The sequence below is a fragment of the Scleropages formosus genome, chromosome 5 (assembly GCF_900964775.1).
Source record: "Scleropages formosus chromosome 5, fSclFor1.1, whole genome shotgun sequence".
NCBI classification, from domain to species: Eukaryota; Metazoa; Chordata; class Actinopteri; order Osteoglossiformes; family Osteoglossidae; genus Scleropages; species Scleropages formosus.
In genome coordinates, this window is record NC_041810.1 from 5,513,579 (window position 1) to 5,533,728 (window position 20,150).

The 20,150-nt window shown below is 42.9% G+C and overlaps 1 protein-coding gene across 2 annotated transcripts in view; it reads right to left on the reverse strand.

Moving 5' to 3' along the window:
• LOC108930745 (prominin-1-A-like) overlaps positions 1-20,150 on the reverse strand; it is a 68,291-nt gene that overhangs the window by 27,825 nt on the left and 20,316 nt on the right. Inside the window, exons 2-4 of one of the 2 annotated variants that reach the window (XM_018746149.2) lie at positions 7,630-7,688; positions 7,088-7,114; positions 3,716-3,921 (exon numbers count right to left, since the gene is read on the reverse strand). In XM_018746149.2, coding sequence (XP_018601665.2) covers positions 3,716-3,921; positions 7,088-7,114; positions 7,630-7,688 — 292 coding nt within the window. The remainder of the gene's footprint in view (positions 1-3,715; positions 3,922-7,087; positions 7,115-7,629; positions 7,689-20,150) is intronic. The other variant, XM_029252565.1, reaches the window with a different exon arrangement.

Consider the following 20,150-nt stretch of genomic DNA (forward strand, 5'->3'; position numbering starts at 1 on the left):
CTTTCGATTAACGTCCAGTTAGACAGTTCACAACAGAGTCGTGAATAAAAGAGAGAAAAAAAAAGCACATTACTCCGAATGGAGTGTCATGTAAGGACATATTGTCGTATGACTGTAAACCACCTCAACACTTCCAGGAATGTGCGCACAGAGCCAGTGTCAGCCTCCGAAAGAATGTGGCAGACAGCTCTGTGGACAATGGACAGTTGAACAGTGCTGATCGCAACCAGATGGGAACTAAAAGGCTGGAAAATAAAAGTTCCAATCAACTTATACAGCACGTCTTTTTAAGAGAAACGCTCCAGAAACTTCCGTTCGTCGCAGAGACCGAGCATGAAATAAAAGATGCGGCAAAGCTCACAGCCTCGAAATGTGAACCTGAATCAACACCCCATTATTTTCACATTATTCCCACATGCAAGCAGCGAAGATCTAGTGCTGCAAAATGTGGAGCGTGTAAAGCCTCGTGCGCTTTTTTGTTTCCCGCAGTTATTTTGTCTTTAGCTCAGTGACAAAATTGTTTGACACATTGTCACTGCTGAAGCTGTGTGTGACTGTGATCAAGGGAGATGAAGCAGCTCGTCGCCTTGCGCAGTGGGCTCTCTTCACTTGCTGGATCATACTGGTGCGATGTTATCTGAGATGGCCATTCCACTTAAATCTACTGCCACCTTGCTGAGGAACTCACACATCATCCAAAGGAACCACGGTGTGGAGTGTATTTTCGAACTATACCGAAGTTTCACGTCCAGGTGTGTTCGCCTGCACAGTTACAATAGGGAACGATGAAAACGAACATACCAATTACACTGGGATCTCACTTTATTATCTATATTTTTTTCACAAATCCAAATATTTCACAATCAAAAAAAGTCTGAAAAACACAACATCCCTTAAACTAAGTTCTGCAAAAAAAGAAAAAAAAAAGAAAGAAATAAAGCCAGAGGAATCAGACTCGCTGTGTTTCAAAGACCACCCTGGAAACATAGGGTGTGACGCAAGGTGTAACGACATTTAACATTTCATTAACGCTCAAGCTGCATGAAAAAGAAAATTAATTAAAAAATAAAATTAATGTTCAGTGACTGAATGCCATCTCCTAAAATGGATAATTGATGCTTATTGTTCATTATTCCATAAAACATGAGCAGAGTTTGTATTTTTACGAAAAAATTGTGTTTGGGTGCTCTTTACTGCCACCTAATGATCGGATGTGGAAGTGCGAGTGATTCTCGTCAAATTTTTGTAAGTCGGCAAATGAAGTAAATAGAATTAAAAACAAACAAACAGGTAATTTGTTATCTCAAGTGTAACACGAAGAACTGGGGTATCAACTAAATCAACTCAATTTTTCATATTCAAAGTGCATTGCTTTTAGCACATAACCCCTCCAGACTCAGAATGCTACCTGTTGAGTGTGAGGAAGCAGATCATCGCCATTGTTTAGGTGATGTGGAGCGCTACTTTGCCAAGGAAGGCAGTGGAAAATTTTTGGACCTCCTCTTAGCAATACATCCCAGTGTGGCTCCCATCCACATCACAGATCCAGTCTCGCGGGATCAGATCCCATGAGCTCACAAGTGTCCCTGAGGCTCCTCTTCAGTGGAAGTGGAAACTCCGGCCAGATTCTCCATTCCAGGTTTCGGAACAAACAAACAAACAAACAAACACGACCTGAATACACACCGACGCAAAGCTACTAAATCTACTCTCTTTACCGCCCAATTTATTCAAAAGGTTTTGCTACAAACGGCACCCAGGAATGTGGCTCATACATTGTCCCCCGACAGCAGCTGGAAACGAGGCAATAAGTGTCCTGGCTACATGATTTCCCCGGGGATGTTCTTTCTTACTCTTTCTTGCTCCATTGGGCAAAGCGAGATATGACTGAACCAGTCGCACGAGGAGTACAACGAAACTGTTCTCTAAGTACTTATGCAGATATCCGAGCACAAGTTTAACTGCACCTGCGGGACTTGAGTTTCCAAGCTTCCTACCTCTGCCTTGACTTCCATTGCCATCTGAAATGCAGGCGTCAAACTTAAAAGTACGCTTGACGGTTATCTCCAGTACCGACAAACAATCCCTTAATTTGGAGGGAAAATATTATTTCTTCACTGGGTGCCTGGGAACTGCGAGAAAGAGCACAAACCTTTGCCATTAATCTCTTCAAATATAAAAAAGGAAATACAACACCCAGTATTCTCACAATGGCACTGATTTGTGGTGTGGGGGGGTAAATATGTGGGTTCTGCTGTGAAAGAGAAGCATTCTGGAATTGTACTATACTGAGACTCAAATACAAGTTTTTTTAAATAAAATACACTCTGACATGTTCAGACATGTTCCTCTATACATCTGTCAAAAAATCTAAAATGGTGTGTTGTCACACATCTTTACACTGTTTCTGTATTTTAGCGCAACAACATTCATGTACTAAAGAAGCAAATTTTCTTCATAAACAATCATAAATGAATAAAGCAAACAATAAATTATAAACAGAATAAAGGTGCATAGCTTTAAATATTAAGTATATATGTATATAATTTATATGTATATATAATTATGTATAATATATAAATATATATTCATATATTATACATGCTTATACCGTTTTTATTTATGTATATTTGTGTGCATTATTTATATATGATTTTGAACTGATATTCTCTAAAGCAGGGGTGCTCTACATGTGGCCCACTGTTTCACGTAATATGGCCTGCAAGTATGTTTGCAAAATATTAGTATATACTGTACCTGCCATAAATACTATAATCTGTATTGAATCACATGACAGTGGTTTATACTTAAGAGATAATAGATAATAGTTATAGTTACACAGCAGAGCACACGTTGCACCTAAATGAAGTACAAGAAAGTAACAACTTTTCAATTTTTCAGCATGTCACTATGATTTTTACACACTCCTGGTCTAAACCCTTTTAAATCAGTTAGTCAAGAATATGCGGATATTTAATTAATCTTTAAAAGTACGTTAAAACGCAAAACAACCCTGATTCTGCATTGAACTCGTTTATTATGTGAAACAGCAATGTTTCCCAGCAGTTATGAGGATAGAAAAATGTTTCCAGATTCAGACAGAAAAATATAAAATGGAGAAAATAAAACAAAAGGGAATCTCATGGGACTGAGCAGGTCGACAGCTAACAACAGAAACTACAACTGACCCCCCTGCCCAAACAAACATACAAGACGTACGGCGAAGCCCCTTATCCGCGGGTGCAGTTACCCATGATCAACCGTGGTCCAAAAATATTAAATGGAAAATTCCAGAAATAAACAATTGATAAGTGTTCAGTTGCGCGCCTTTCTGAGTAGCGTGACGAAATCTCGAACCGTCCCGCCCGGGACGCAAACCATCCCTTTGTCCAGCGTATCCACGCTGTATACGCTACCCTCCCGTTAGTCACTGTTATTACAGTATATTGTTATAATTGTTCAATTTTATTATTAGTTATTGGTGTTAATCTCTTATTGTGCCTAATTTATAAACTAAACTTTATCACAGGTATGTATGTATGTATAGGAAAAAACATGCATATAGTACATATAGGGTTCGGAACTGTCCGCGGTTTCAGGCTCCGCTGGGGGTCTTGGGACATATCCTCCCCGGGGATAAGCGGGGACGCCTGCGCAAATGTTTGCGGGTGGGAAAGCTGGGTTCCTCGCCGTGCAGAAAGGAGTCGGAACTCACGTGACGACGAGCGAGGTGGCAAAGAGGCCCGAGGCGAGGAAGGTCCGTTTGCAGTCAGCGTTCTTCCTCTGGCGCTGGTGCATTTCGCCGCCGCAGTTGTCGCAGCAGCGGCATACGCAGAAGCAAAGGCCCGCCAGTGGCATGAGCAGCACGAAGAGCGCGCCCAGCACCGCGCACACCATGAAGCCCATCTCGTACTGCAAGGCCTGCGAGCGCAGGGTTAGAGCTTTAACATGACAACCGTGATGTCGTGAGCGGGTGGGAAAAACACACAGGGCCCAGGTGAGGGGGATGGCATGGAAATTTGCATCCTATGCTAATACACTTGTACCTCGTGTTAGGAACGTCAAGTTTAAGTGAGAAACGTTCAAAGGTTTCAGCATTTCACGGTTTATTACTAATTGCATTTTCTTCACTGTTTTTTTTCCCCTAAAATTTCTCTGATCTTGATCGAAAACGGTTTGCGCTTCCCGCTTGCCGTTAGTTGGCAGCAAAACACACTCAGACTAGAATAGAAACACGAACTGTGCAGGACCAGTGTTCATTCTGCCTGTTTTTAGTTATTATAACTAGATAGGAGACTTTTACAGAATCTGCCCGGTGAATAAATAACAGTATTTGTCTATGATTATTCTATTTTTAATGGAAATGGAAAGTGTCAGATTTTTTTTTTTTGATTAATGGGTCTCATCCACTTGGCCAATTTTGCCGCGTTCTCAGTCGCACAACTGGTACTTAACGTCGAACACTTTTCGAAATGTTCTGTCCATTCCGTTTGTCATCGCATTGCTGTGCTCTCTGAAGCACAGGAAGAACGTGGCGCAGTATTCTTTGTATAAAGCAGAACACAGCACACTGAAGAGAAGGTTGTTGGGGGGGGGGGGGGGGGGGGGGGGTATTTTTAATTGTAGTCATTTTAAACCACTTTTTAATGTTGCTTCAAGTAAAAAAAATTAAAACAAAAGTTCTGGCATCCATCAATGGTATACCCATTCTCAGCCTCTGTGCTTCCAATACAGAGGGACACTGAGATTGTGCATTTTATTTGCTGTCTATGATAATAGAATAAACAAAGACTCGCAGCAAATTTCAAATTCATTATAGTTTAAACTGATACATAAATGGGGTAAACTATATTATTAAGATTTAATTGTATCGTAGTGGTCGCACTTATGAATAATAAATTCCAACCAGACCGGTCCCAACTGTGTTTGTAAGTTCAGGTACAAGTGTATTACACTTCAGATACGATGTAAATTATATACATTATATATATATATACACACACACATACATATATATGTGGCTGATACAACGTTGTAAACAGGAGATTACCAGATCACGTACAATGAGGACCACTGCTACAGTCTTTAAGCACTACATTTAACCTGGAGTGCTCCAAGTATAACATTTTTCTGTATAGAATTAAAAAAAAAAAATTACATTTATTATGCATCATAAACCACTGGTATACTGGTAGCCTTATATCCCTGCAATCTACATGATGAACACAATTATTGAATGATGCCAGACTGTAACTTCACATTACAATTTAAGCAAACGCTACATTTTGAAATACATCTATATCATACAGATAAATAAATATGTAAGAAAAATTATCTGATTACTATGCAGTTTACAGTAATAAATATGCCTTGAATTATTCCTGCGATAAAAAACGGTTGATACTAATAAAGTCATCTAAAGTTAGACTACCCTTAAGTCTAGAACAAACTACTTTTCAAAAACATACTGTTTTTACTTGGAAGTATGATCAAAGAAGGGTTTTATTTAAATTTATGTTAATATTTTGGAAAGCTGTACTATAATCTGCCACTGATACTTCTGGAATTCATGCATAATTCTTTCTACCATATGAACAACACAGTTCATGGAAAGAGTTGAAATTAGCCTTCTAGTCAATATAGAATGGAACTACAAATTCAGAAAATCGCGGTCTCTCTGTATTATTAGGTCTTTCACGCGAAAATTAAGCCCTAAAGTAAACTCTCAAACTATGTAGAGAAGAAGGCACCACTTCAATAACCATCATTGTGTTCATTTTGCCCTCATTTCTGGGCTATTGACGAAACTCATTTTGGACTATTTCAAAGTAATTTCATTCCTCTAAGAGTTAATCTTTACTGTATGAATGGGAGTATTGCAGATTCTTCAAAGGATCCCCTTTGTCCAGCAAGCCCAGATTCGTGGCAGAATGAATCACAGAAAGGAAGATGGATTCTGGCACAGTACGTGGAACGTCATCGACTTGTGTCAAAAACAAAAGTCGTACATTCATGAATAATGGATGTAATGCATTGAATCAGCACAACTTGTGTTGGCAGCCAGACTCTTTACAGTACATAATATCGAGTGTGTTTTCAAAAAATTGTCTATTCCAAGTAAATTTAATTATACTACACTACAGGCACCCCTCGACTTATACTAATAGGAAGTCCTTCAACCCCTTATGTAAGTCGAAATTTACGTATGTGAGATTCCCCCTCCTTCCCACACCGTTCAACATAGGCTACCCTACCCTAGGCATTTATTGCAAACATGGGTATAAAAAAAGTACACAACTGCTAGCTGTTCCTTTCACCGCTCCTGTATACGTGCAGCATCCTTCACTATCGTATTTGTAGTCACACACACACACACATTTTCAGAACCGCTTGTCCCTGACGGGGTTACGGGGAACCGGAGCCAACCCGGCAACACAGGGCGTTAGGCCGGAGGGGGAAGGGGACACACCCAGGACGGGACGCCAGTCCGCCGCAAGGCACCCCAAGCGGGACTCGAACCCCAGACCCACCGGAGAGTAGGACTGCGGTCCAACCCACTGCGCCACTAAACCTGGTTCCCGTGCTATAGACCATAATCTTTGTCCACCTTCATACTTCCTTATTATTTTCAATTTCATCTGGAAATCGATTGCTGGACGCTTATGAGATGGTTCTCGTTTTCCTTCAAGTGCACGTTTACCACCAGGCATTGGGAATAATGAAAACGGTAGAAAATATAGGAGAAAAGCACTACACTGAGGAGAGGAGATGTGTTCACGGCTCAAAACACGTGGGAACTGGCAAGTGCAGCTTCCTGCCTTGTCTGGCTAAGCCAACTTGCGCTTAACGTATTTCAGACGTTTTGCGTAAAATAAAAGCGCTATCCGTAAATAATGTTTATGCCGGGAATTTTTTACGTAAATCTGGATTTTACGTAAGTCGAATTCACGTAAGTAGAGGGGTGTCTGTATACTGATACTATACTATACTAATATAAGTATATATAACTCTCCAAGGCTATACATGAACTAGCAAAAAGTGTAAAGACAGGAGGGCAGAGGAGGAAGACAGAGAGTCACAGTATTACCTGGAGTGTGAGAACAATGTTCTCTGGCTGGGGAACCAGAGAGGACACAGAGCACATGCAGCAGCATGCAGAGGAGAAACCATAACAATGAATGAGAGGCATTATGAACATGACAGCAAGTGACAAGCTATATGACAATAAAACAAAACCAACATGACACCACACAAGTGGAGGAAACAGCCCAGAGGCTTGAAACACACCAGGGTGCAGACGGTAAATCACAGCATCAAACTAACTGCTTTACGGTGTGTGCTGTATATTTTATAGACCTTATCAACTACATGACTGTGATAAAAACTGTAGATCTTCTTGCTAGACAGGAATTTGAATAGGATGATCCATTTACTTCATATTTTATCCAGTCATTGTTCAATGTAAGGCAGACTGGGCCAATGCTCTCCTCGCACCACAGCGACGAAGCAACACAGTACAGTACAGTAATATACATTTACAGTATTCAGCTTCGATTGAGCACCTTCAGCTGTAAAATCTCAGCTGTAAAGAGCATCCTTCTGTATTTTCGCCGGCGAACATGCTATTACCTTCTTTATGTCAGGTTCGGTGGCTCTGAAGTTCTCCTGTGCGATTTTTGTGATGAGTTCTGGAAAACAAACAGAATATGAAGTGAAAGTGACATCTCGAGCTGTTTGGAGGGGCGCGGTTTGCGATATAAACTCAAAGCAACAGTAACACTAACAAGGCTCGTGTAAACACAGGAGGATTCACTTTGTTAAAAAAAAAAAAAAAAAAAAAGACAGTTAAAAAAATAAATTTATTCTCTTGCATGTATTGAACATAGAATTGTGCAAAATAATGTCATTTTTTATAAAAGTTTACTCTTTAAATAGTATGTTTAAAAATTCTGCAGATGTCTTCAACAATCCAAGTGCTTCATGCGTTCTGCTTTGTTTCTTGCTGTAAAATGACCAGTACCGTTTACTGCAATATTAATACCCTGCATTGTCGACACTTTGATTTAACTGGAGTAAAACATATTATTCACATTTATTCCAGCATGTCTGAAATCATGTCAGCCTAATGTTTTGTAATTTTTATTACCCATTATTTAGCTGAAGTCTGTGTCCAGAAAAAAGCATATGTTAGCGTTTTAAGATTCTTACAATTGTTTACCTGTTTATAGGTAGTCACCATCTTACAGACTTTTGAATTTTGAAATTCAGTGGTATGGATGTTCTTGTAAGTTTTTCCTAAGTATGTAGGTTGGCATACCAATTCAAATCACATGTCAAAATGTTACCTGATGAATCAATATATAGAGATCACGAAGAGTAAGGGATCGGGGGGGTGCAGTGGTGCAGCAGGTTGGCCTGGCTCCTGGTCTCCAGTGGGTCTGGGGTTCAAGTCCCGCGTGGGGTGCCATGCAATGGACTGGTATTCCATCCTGGGTGTGTCCCCTCCCCTCCAGCCTTACGCCCTGTGGTGCTGGGTTAGGCTCTGGCTCATCGGGACGAGTGCTTTCAGACAGTGTGTGTGTGTGTGTGTGTGTGTGAATAGTAAGTGCTGCCTTAACTTTTTCAAGTTTGAAAGCAAAAAAGAAGCAAACAGAAGGTGACCAAGCTATAGACAATACTCTACTTTCAACATCTACCAGTTTTGAGTCACCAGTGAAGTGTAGCCCTGAAATTTATCATTGTGCTTTCATTTTTTATTATCATGCCTTCATTGGGTATTAAAGAATTTTCTCTAGTGTGTGGGGTAAAAGAAAGGACTGATGTTCCACAGGTGAGCTCCTACACCTGGTCCAGGTCTGTGCAGGAATCTTTACACTGTGTCGAAAACACTCCTGCCGGAGGACTCGGAAAAGCCAAGCATTAGCATGAGACGTCCCAGCTCACTAGATGTCTTCCTACGTGCCGAATGGGAGACGGAGACCCCGTTTCCACCCGGAGAAACAACGGTGTTGTCTCCCACGCCGCAGAGCTATTTACATTACCATTATTCATTTAGCAGGTGCTTTTCTCCAAAGGGATGTACAATTCAGAGTAAACAAAGTACATTTCTCTAACAGACAGGGAGATACAGATGCAGATACACAGTTCTCGGAGTACGGTCATTTCGTCCGATACCCCTTTTTGCCAACGAACATTACGCAAGTAGCTGCACGCGGAACTGATCGGGAGCCCTTGGCCTGCCCTGTATCATATTTCACTTAAAAACTTTTACAGTAACAAACCAACTCTCAGTCCCTACTAATCTAGTAAGTCGGGACCCAACTATACACAATCGGTTAATTTTTACTGGAGAAAGTCAAGCAAAGTAAATGATTCATGGGCTCTACAGCAGGACGGGTGATTTAGACCTGGGTCTTTTTAGCGTGGGACAACGGCTCTTATTACTACACTCAGGAAAGGCACAACGAAATCATTCAAATGTTACATTTAACCACGCTGCTTTATTAACTTCGTAAGAGAAACATGTATGAAATGAGATGGGACAGGGGAATATGTCAACGTTTCAAATACTGAAACGCGAGGGTAGAATCCGGGAAGATGCAGCACAAACTCAGAGTAAGGAGCGTAAACATGACAGCGTTGTACTGTCTGTGTGATCACACTGGTGTTTCGTGAGCTAATTCAACAACTGGAACAACTGTGGAGAGGGTCAGAAGCTCCAAGTTTCTTGGCGCGCACATGACGGAGGACCTCTCCTGGACTCTCAACGCCACTTGCCTAGCCGAGAAAGCCCAGCAGTGCCTCCACTTTCTACGGAGGCTGAAGAGAGCCAAACTGCCCCCTCCCATCCTCACCACCTCCTACAGAGGTACGATAGAGAGCGTCTCGACCAGCTGTCTCACCGTGTGGTAGGGGAACTGCACAGCCTCCAACCACAAGACCCTACAGCGAGTTGTGAGAACAGCTGAAAAGATCATGGGAGTCCCTCTACCCACCATCGACACCTCATACAATGACAGCTACGTCTGCGAAGCCACCGGCATCGCGGACGACCCCTCTCACCGGTCTGATGGACTCTTCGCCCTGTTGCCATCTGGCAGAAGGTACAGGAGACTCCACCGCCACCGCCAGCAGACTCCGGAGGCAGTGAGATGACTCTACACCCTGGCACAGCGAACCAGCATGACTCCATATACTACAAACTGCCTACAGCTCACAGCCCATGTCTGCATCCATGTCCTGTCCTGCGTGTTTATTTACTGTCTTGTACTCTGTTCTGTGTTGCACCATGGTGTCCGGAGAAACGACATTTCGTTCCACTGCATACAAGCTATATAGGGAATGACAATAAAAACAACTTGAACTTGAACTTCAACTAATTCCCCCCAGGCTCACTTTCAGAGCTCTGTCACAAATAAGAGCTTAAGGCTGCTCCTATTGGCTTGTCAGGCCTGAGGAACACTCTTTCGAGGGTTGGGTACCACACCCTGGACATGCTGTTCTTCGTGTTGTTGACTAATTTACTCCTGGGATGCGGGAGTTGGCTGCGTGTCCTCACCGCTCGGGATGGTAACAAGAACGGCTCCTTTGGGGGCGACTTAACGAGCTTCAGAACGAGGTGTTGAGAGGCACCGTTTTTCCCTGCAGTGCAGTGCAGGGGTGGGGAACGTGCTGGCAGGGGAAACGACTGTACTACGGTATCCTAACTGGTAAATCCGTGAGATTCAAATTTGCAGAGATTTGCCATCTATTATTAAACGGCACGGCTGCTTTGAAATGAGGATGGAAAGCCGCAGCGACAAATCCGGCCCCGGGCTCTTTTTCTTCGCTTTGAGCGTCGGCCGAGAACTTTGTCCATGTTGTTCGCGCAGATTCGAAGCAGGACGGACTTCGCTCAGGTATCTCTATTGTGAAAGAGGAAGAAGAAGAGTTGGACCTTCGCCGATGTTCTGCAGCATATTAGCCACCAACCACCATCATGCTCACCACTAGGATTAGTACCACGCTGATGTTCCGCACAAACGCCGAGACGCACGGAGGCGATACGACATGTCCGGAGGACTGCCAATGGCTGGCAGGTGTCGAGTGTTTTTATAGCAGCAGACCCAAGAGAGCGTGTGGCATCACCGAAGGGTCACACTGTCCCGTAGGCAGTCAGGCATCTGTTTCTAGGTTACTAGACCACGAGGTGTTGACATGCTAAGATGAGTCGGTGTCAGCAACTAGATTACCGGGCGTTAATAGGATTGACTTGAAGAAGCGCACTGATGCTAATGCGTAGTCCAGACCGCCACCTCTTCAGTGTCCGAGTGACCATGTCACACAGCGGTGGGGTCAGTCACTATTTCCACTTTTCTGAGCTCAGAGCTTGGTTTTACTTTAGCATAACCATGTAGACTGAAATACCTTTCCATACAGCTGCAGTGTGTCATCGAGCCCAAACTCAACTCTTTACAACCATTCACGGGGTTGTTGAGATGGGGGAGGGTGTGGAAGTGGTTATCCTACTTCCATGTATTTCTTTGGACTGTGGTAGAAACCCTACGCAAAAATGAGGGGAATGTACACACTTCACCGAGACTGAGACGGGGCTGAACCCATATCTGATCCCAGAGGTCAGGAGACGTAAAAAATCAACGCTTCTCACTGTGCCACCGTGCTGCCCATCCATCCATCTACCAATCCAAACCCCATCTGCTACCCCTCCATCCAACCATGCATTCACCCATTGTCATGTATGCCCACGCATCCACCTATGTGCCCCCCATCCATCCTTTCACCCAAGAACATGTATGCCCACGCATCATCGAAAATAGCTAACCCTAAGCGCAAGGCTGCAGTGGTCCGGAGCCCATCCCAGAAGCACAGTGTGTGAAATAGGCCAAGCGCTGCATAGGACACCACTCAGTTACAGAACAATCACACACAAACTCCCAGTCACCAGTTCACCCGAAACACATCTTTGGAGCGTGAGAGGAACAACAAGAAGAAAGTCATTTATACAGTTCTATAATGACAATATTTTTACCATTTATCTGATGCTTTCCCCCCAAGCAACTTACAATTATTTATCAATTTATACAGCTGGATAATCCTACCAGAGCAATTAAAGGTAAGTACCTTGCTCAAGGGTACTCCTGCCAGAGGTTGAGATGAAACCTGCAACCTTCAGGCCTAAGGGCAGTAGCTCTAACCACTATGCTACCAACCACCACCCTAATGCATTGTTGTCACAATGTACCGTTGTTATTTTACTGTCAGTGCTATAGTTACTGAACATTAAAATGGTTACTGTATGGTACTTTATGTTTTATACAGTGAGTTTAGATGGAACTGACAAACCTGGGTGATCTTTTTTTTTAACCAGGAACCATCGTTCGGAAAAAAAAAAAAATCTGCATTTTCAAGCCCTTATCCTTTTCATGCACAAAGTTTTCCGAAGCTTTTTAAAACAACCTTTGTTGATGTTAAGTATCCTGTCGGGCATCCTGTGAGTTTTGTTACCTTGAAGGTAACAATTCTGAAGGTGCAAAATGGTGTTTAAAGCTACCCACCTTTGCCCAGCGTTTTTAAGGGGTTGTTCTACATACCCACATAACTTTCGTTAGAAATTTCAGTCATAAATTCAGCGAAACAGAAAACGAATAGGGAATACCCCGAAGCAATAAGTATGGTGTGGGAGAACACAGAGGTGGGTGATTTTACCTCTAGGGCTACAAGACAGTGACACTGAACAGATAAAGGAAGAGAACATTTCATAAGTATTGAATTATGCAGCTGATCCCATCAGAGTTGCATTTAGTACATACCAACGACGTTGCCGACACAGATGGCTGGACTCATTTCTCCAAAAAGATGTACATCTCATAGAAATTACAATGTGTTCATTACATTAGCAGAAAGACACACTTAGATGCAGACGTGTGATTCTAAGGTGCAATTAGTTTGTTTCTTTCCATCATGTGAACCAATGTTCATCACACGAGTAGCTGCGTAGACCTTTATCCGAAAATCTGTTACATGTTATATCTATTATATATGATATATATATATATATATAGTATACTATGTAGAAATATATAATATTATATATTATATATACAATATTATTTATATCTACATTATAGCTGTAATATGAATATATGTTAACACATAAAGGAAAATCTGCTAGAAAAAAAAATTTTATTTTTCGATGAGAAAAGATCTTTGAGAAAGAAAAGATGAGGCTGGATTGTTGATGCTAATTTCCCGTTTTATTAAAACGAGCATGCCATGTGTTGGTATGACTTTGCCCCATTTGCTGTGGCCTTTTAGGGAAGCGCGCGCTCATCAGATCATGAGGGAAAATGCAGTTCCGCAGGACCCTGGCATCTATCGTCCTCCCCCTCCCCACACTTTGCCCCACTTCCAGGGGCTGCAGCACCATTTCTAAAGCTCTGCACCCCTGATTAATAATCCCATCAACCCATTTCCCATAAAAATACTTATCCAGTTAAGGTTCCGTGATCTGGAGGTCAGTCCTTGGAAGGATGGCACAAGACAAAAGACTTTACACTAAGGACATCCAAACAGATCTACTAAATGCTCTCACATCTCTTTCCTAAGAGGTAGAAATTAATATAATGGCTGTGAAGCAGATGCCTCAAACCCCTATCATTTATTGTTTATTCATTTAGTTGAAACTTTTTCAAATCAACTCCCAGTGTTGTGTTTTTATGCTAAGTCCAGACACCCCTCTAGTTACGCAAATTCGACTTACGTAAATCGGTATTTACGTAAAAAATTCCCGGCGTAAAAATTATTTACAGATAGCGCTTTCATTTTACACAGAACGTCATAAATTCAGACACCCCTCTACTTTCGTAAATTTGACTTGCGTAAATCTGGTTTTATGTAAAAAATTCCCGGCATACACATTATTTACGAATAGCGCTTTTATTTTACGCAAAAAAAACATCTAAAATACGTTAAGTGCAAATCTGCGTAGCCAGACAAGGCAGGAAACTGCATCTTCCCAGTTCCCGCGAGTTTTGAGCTACGAACACATCTCCTCTCGTTTTGCTTTCTTCTATATTTTCTACCCATTTCATTATTCCCAATGCCCGGTGGTAAACGTGCACTTGAAAGGAAAACGAGAACCGTCTCACAAGCGTCCAGCAATCAATTTGGAGATGACATTGAAAATAATAAGGAGGTATGAAGGTGGACAAAGATTACGGTCTATAGCCCGGGAAGCAGGTTTAGCCGTATCGACTATAAATACGACAGCGAAGGATGCTGCACGTTTAAAGGAGCAGTGAAAGGAACAGCTAGCATGAAAACAACAATAATAATGTGACAGACATCCAGTACGGGATGCCAGTCCCCCGCAAAGCACCCCAAGCGGGACTTGAACCCCTGACCTGCCAGAAATCAGGGTCTGGCCAAACCCACTGCAACCCTGCACCCCCAGATACAGTAACTGAGATGCAAAAATTTTTCATGCTATTATGTTGCCTGGTGGGGGGGGAATCTGATATATGTATCTGTCAACTTACGTAAGAGGTTGAGAAACGGTCTACCTGCGTAAGTCAAGAGGCGTCTGTAGTTTTGCTCAAGTACTCAAGTATCAAAAGAATAGAACAAGGGTCCTTAAAGAGGACGAAGATGGCTCTTAATCACCATGCCACCTGCTGGCTCATATTCTTCACATGGATACGTGTTGATGGAGGTCTGGACAGCAGGGAGCAGAAGACCGTGAGAAAACCTGCAGTCCATTAATGTTGCGACGACCAGATCTTTTAAAGTCACCCGGTGTGAGAGAAGCTCAGCAACAACTCAACTCATATCTTTAGACGCAAACGTTTACATTCGAGCACAAATGCGTCACACTGTTCCCAAATACGGCTCACAATGCTGAAAAACTGACCCATTTTCAACTTGTGCCTCCAGGTCTCAAACTGCAGCGAGTGCAAGTTTAGAAGCTGGTGTACAGTAATAAACAAGCAGCTGCGTAGAGATGCCTGCCCCGATTTTCCCTCGAACTGCAATCTCAGAATGTTTAAACATCAGCCTGCTGGGCAGAACCCAAGAGCTCCTCTTGACTTACAGCCCTCCTACACACAGGATGGGCTTTCCACCGAGCCCCTGGCTGCCCTGGCATTTAGCCGCGCTCTGTTTAAAAGTTCACTCACCCGGCATTCTGGGAATGACCAGGGTATTTTGCGTGGTACGTGTTCAGAGTGGGTCTCACGCACACACGCACACACACACACACACACACACACACACCTGCACGAAAACACTCATTCTTACTCTTTTCTAGGTCATTGCTTGACATCTTTGCAAGAAATCACTGCGTGATGTGATTTTTGCTTTTTGTTGGTCTCAGCATTGAGTCAAAGCTCTTATTATGAAAAAGAGTCTGGCTCAGACCACAGAAAATCACGAGGCTGTAAGTTAATATGTGGAAAGGAACAGAGGAAGAGGGCTGCCAGCAGTCGCAGACCTCAGCGCTGCTATTATTCTCCCAGACTCCACGGGGTTTTTGTGCTGCTCTCCAAATAAGACTCAGCTGCTGACCTGGTTTATATACCTGCTTTACCTTTCAGCTCAGGCACTGGTGTGAACCTTAGAGCAAAGTTCCTGGTTGTTATTTACCCAGTGATTTTATCTGAAACAACATTCAACCTTGTTTAGATGTGCAGCCATATATTTTACAATTAGTTATTTAACATATGCTTTTCTCCAAAGTGACTTCCAATGAACTCTATGTAGTGTTACTATCAGCCCACACACCTTATTCACCATGGTGACTTCCACTGCTAGGTACACTACTTACACTGGGTCACTCATCCACACATCAGTGGAACACACACACTCTGTCTGTCACTCACACACTATGGGTGAACCTGAGCAGCATGCCTTTGGAGTGTGGGAGGAAACCAGAGCACCCAGAGGAAACCCACACAGGGGCAAGGAGAACACACAAACTCCACATAGACTGAGCAGGGGGTTGAATCCACTTCCTCTTGCACCACCCAGGCACTCGAGACATCAACTCTACTTGCTGTGCCACCGTACCACCCACACTGGCACACCCTCTGTAGTGCGAGCGAATGGTACAACACAAGGATTGAGTCAAGGGGATGTATTGTACTACTTGGCTTAAGGACATTAAATGTGGTCTGGTCCAAGATGCAGCGGTCTGCTTCTCTCTCACACACACATTAAGAATGCCACTCCAGTGGAAAAGTTGCCAGTGGAACAGATTGATACGCATTAATCTTCTCACACACACCGTATCACAGCACAGTTCTTTAAAAAGGAAAGCATACCCTAAATGCTAACAATAACTCTATAAATTGAAAATGCTGATAGAAAAAACGCGAAAAAACATGATGCACATTTGAATGCAGTATTTCACCTGTCGGCCTACGAAGGACTGAAAGGGGAAAAGTAAACAACAGTTTCCATGAGCATGATAGTTATTTATTGGACAAATGCCTGGACCTAAAGCCCAACAGAGTCATGTTGATGGAATTAAAGGTATATAAATGTGCTTCCCTTTGTGAAAGACAGACGATAGGAGCAGCAGGGTTAGTCTCTTGGTTTATGTCATGTTCAAGTTGAAGCTTTAATGCAGAACTCTTTAGCTCTCCTTGACTGTGGTCTTCCCTTGCATGACGAGTGCTAATATGACATGAACTTCCATTTATGAATACATATAATTTGAGCAATAAAACTGATTTAAGAGGTATCAGCTCACTCTTACCAGGACAGAAGTTTCAATTCAAAATCTAATCCTTGGAGACACAAAGCACCACACACCCCCCCCCCCCCCCCCCCCCCCCCCTTCACTCCCTTCACTCCCTTCACCCCCTCCACCCCCAACACACACACACACACACACACACACACACACACACACACACACACACACACACACACACACACTTTTGCTGCACATCTCATCTACAATATCTTGCAGCAAAATGCTGGCTCGTATTCATCTCTGTTACAACTTGCGACTTTTTATCATAGTGTAAAACCATCATTTGTCATAATAACAAAAATTAAACTCCCCCAAAATGAAATGGTGCTAAACAATATTAAAAATGCAAAAAGGCACAGAAAAGCCTTACTTGGGTTTAAAACAATGTGATAAAATGCATAGAATTCTCTTGAAAGGCAACATCATTACAAAATGACTTTGTGTGATTCGAACTATTTTGCAGCAGATACTTTATAAATAACTCAGCAGAAAGGGGCTATGAGTGTTGCGACTGATTACAGTAATTACATTACTGCCATATGATTCCTTCCGAAGGGGTGCGGTGGCGCAGTGGGTTGGACCGGGTCCTGCTCTCCAGTGGGTCTGGGGTTTGAGTCCTGCTTGGGGTGCCTTGCGACAGACTGGCATCCCATCCTGGGTATGTCCCTCCCCCTCCAGCCTTACGCCCTGTGTTACCGGGTTGGCTCCGGTTCCCTGCGATCCCATATGGGACAAGCGGTTCTGAAAGTGTGTGTGTGTGTGTGTGTGTGTGTGTGTGTGTGTGTGTGTGTGTGTGTGTGTGTGTGTGTGTGTGAGATTCTTTCTGACTGATTTTCTGCTAAAATGTAGCAGGAATTTTCATGTTTGGTTAAAAAATGTGTGAAACTTCTTTGCCTTAGCAACACACACACACATACACACATTTTCAGAACCGCTTGTCCCATACAGGGTCGCGGGGAACCAGAGCCTACCCGGCAACACAGGGCGTAAGGCCGGAGTTGGAGGGGACACACCCAGGACGGGACACCAGTCCGCCGCAAGGCACCCCAAGCGGGACTCGAACCCCAGACCCACCAGAGAGCAGGACTGCAGCACAACCCACTGCGCCCCCCTGCCTTAGCAACATATAATTGTAATTTTTGTAAATTTGTGATTTTGCGCTAATGGTAATTTTTGTAAACTTGTGCTTTTCTTGTGTTTTTCTTTCCTTATGTCCTTACAATTTGTGTCATAGGCTGCTGGGAGGATTCACAGAGCAAGAATTTCATTGTATGGCGTAACAAACTGTTTACTGTCCACATGACAATAAACTCTTGAATCTTGAATCCTGAATATTGATTTTTCCCATTTAATGAAAAGCAATGAAAAGTTAATTTTCTGAGCTTTTTTCAAGAAGGGAAGGAAGCTGAGTACGATAAAGGAACATCCAAAATTTATATTGAAATTTCTATGAGGAGTTTATACTAGCTCATATATGGGAAACAACTGCAAGTCAGAAAACCAACAGGGCAGCAGGTAGCGCAGTGGTTAGCGGCACCACAGCCGAATGTCAGAGGTCAAAGGGTTAAATTCCACCTCCTGTTATCCTTGAGGGAAGTACTTATCCTCATTTGCATCGGTAAAATTACACAGCTGTATAAATGGGTAAATCACTGTTAGAAGCTTAATATAGTACGTTGCTCTGGAGAAAAGCCACATGAATAAAAGTAACAATAATAAAAATCCCGACACTAAACAATGGGCTGAATCCAGCCTTACGGAACAGCTGTGGTCTTGGGTAGAGCGGCAAAAAGAGAACAGGCTCATGAGGATAATATAATACAGTATGCTATTAAATAATAAACATCCTTCAGAATTCTTTTTGATTAGTGCGTAGAAAGAGCCTGTAGGACATCCCTGCAAACGGAACGATGAGCTCTGATATGCTGATGAAATAAAACTTCAGCCTCCGGCCGGACGGGACGAGCGAGGGTCGGTCTTTTCGCACTTGACGTGTCCTCATGGTGCACGAGCAAAACATCTGGAGGAGCGCAAGTGCCCGTACGTGTATGCAGCCTAATTCCACCTAATTAAGGCCTATTAGAGGAACATGGTCACGTGAGCTGAGCGTTTAGAGCGGCTGTGCCAAAGTGTGCCAATCCTCAGGAGAAGGATGCTGGAATAAATCTGTCACCGAGACTCGTTCGCCGTGCCCAGTTGTCGACCAGCCGTGAGGATCTAGCTGGGAAACACTTCCATAAATAGCATAGTTAATGCGAGGAGTAGTTGAAATGGGGACATAAATATGAAACAGGCTGAGGCTGTTAGACAGCCATGGCACAGACCGCCCCCCCCGTCCGCTGAGAGCAGCAGCGCCATAAAGTAACCCGACATACTGTATCTACCCTTCGTTCTCTTTGTCTATGTCGAAAACACTGCATCTCAGATTAAAGGTGATAAAAGCAGTGGTGTCACAAAAGGGGGGGGGTGGAGCGCAGCCAGGGGACACCATCAGAGGACGTGACACCAGAATGACTGTCTATTAAATTTGTGTGCAGCGTTTCAGCAGAAATGTATTATTTTTAGAAAAAATATCCCTGTAGTTCCTTATAAGAACGAAAAAAAAAATTCATAATAAAGCCCAGTTTATGTGTATCGATATACCTACAAGGATAAAACTCTGAGCTCTGATTGAACCTTCCAATGCGCTCCGCTCACAGCTCTCATTATTACCCAATTACAATTACCCAACTACAATTACAGTGACGCTTCGAATCACGTGGTTTCGTCTCCACGCGCTATAAACACGCGCTCTTGTTTTCGTCGCCGCCGCTGCTTATAGTCGCTGCTTTTAGCTACGATATTGTGGTGATTAGTATTTATGAATCGATATCAATAACGTTAAAATAAGCAGAATTTTGATATAGTTCTTAAACCTTTTTACCTCGAATTCTATAGTTTTCTTACCGAATTTCCACTTTAAGCAACTATGAAAATTTAAATACATTTAGGCTCTGCGTATAATACCGTAATTTAAAGGTGTAATTTTAATTTTGTTAGTCGTTTAAGTCACTGCTATTGCCGTTACATTCAGTGAAATAGAGGGATTACGATTTACGAGTAACATTAGTAGAAAAAACATCACTAAGGATTCTGTATGGTCTAGTATGGGAGGAGGTCCATGGGGGGGAAACACCATGAGTTACCGCACTGGGTGACACCAACCCTGGTGACGCCACTGGAAGGGAAGGAGTGCGGGCGCAAAACCAAAGGCACAACAGTCACCTTTACGTTTCATCACAGCGCCGCTCGGTCCCTACTTTTCGGAACCCACTGCATCGGCACCGCAAACGGGGTCAGCGCTTGTGCATCAACAGCTGCATCCGCTTTGAATCAAAATCCTCTGCGTGTGTGTTTG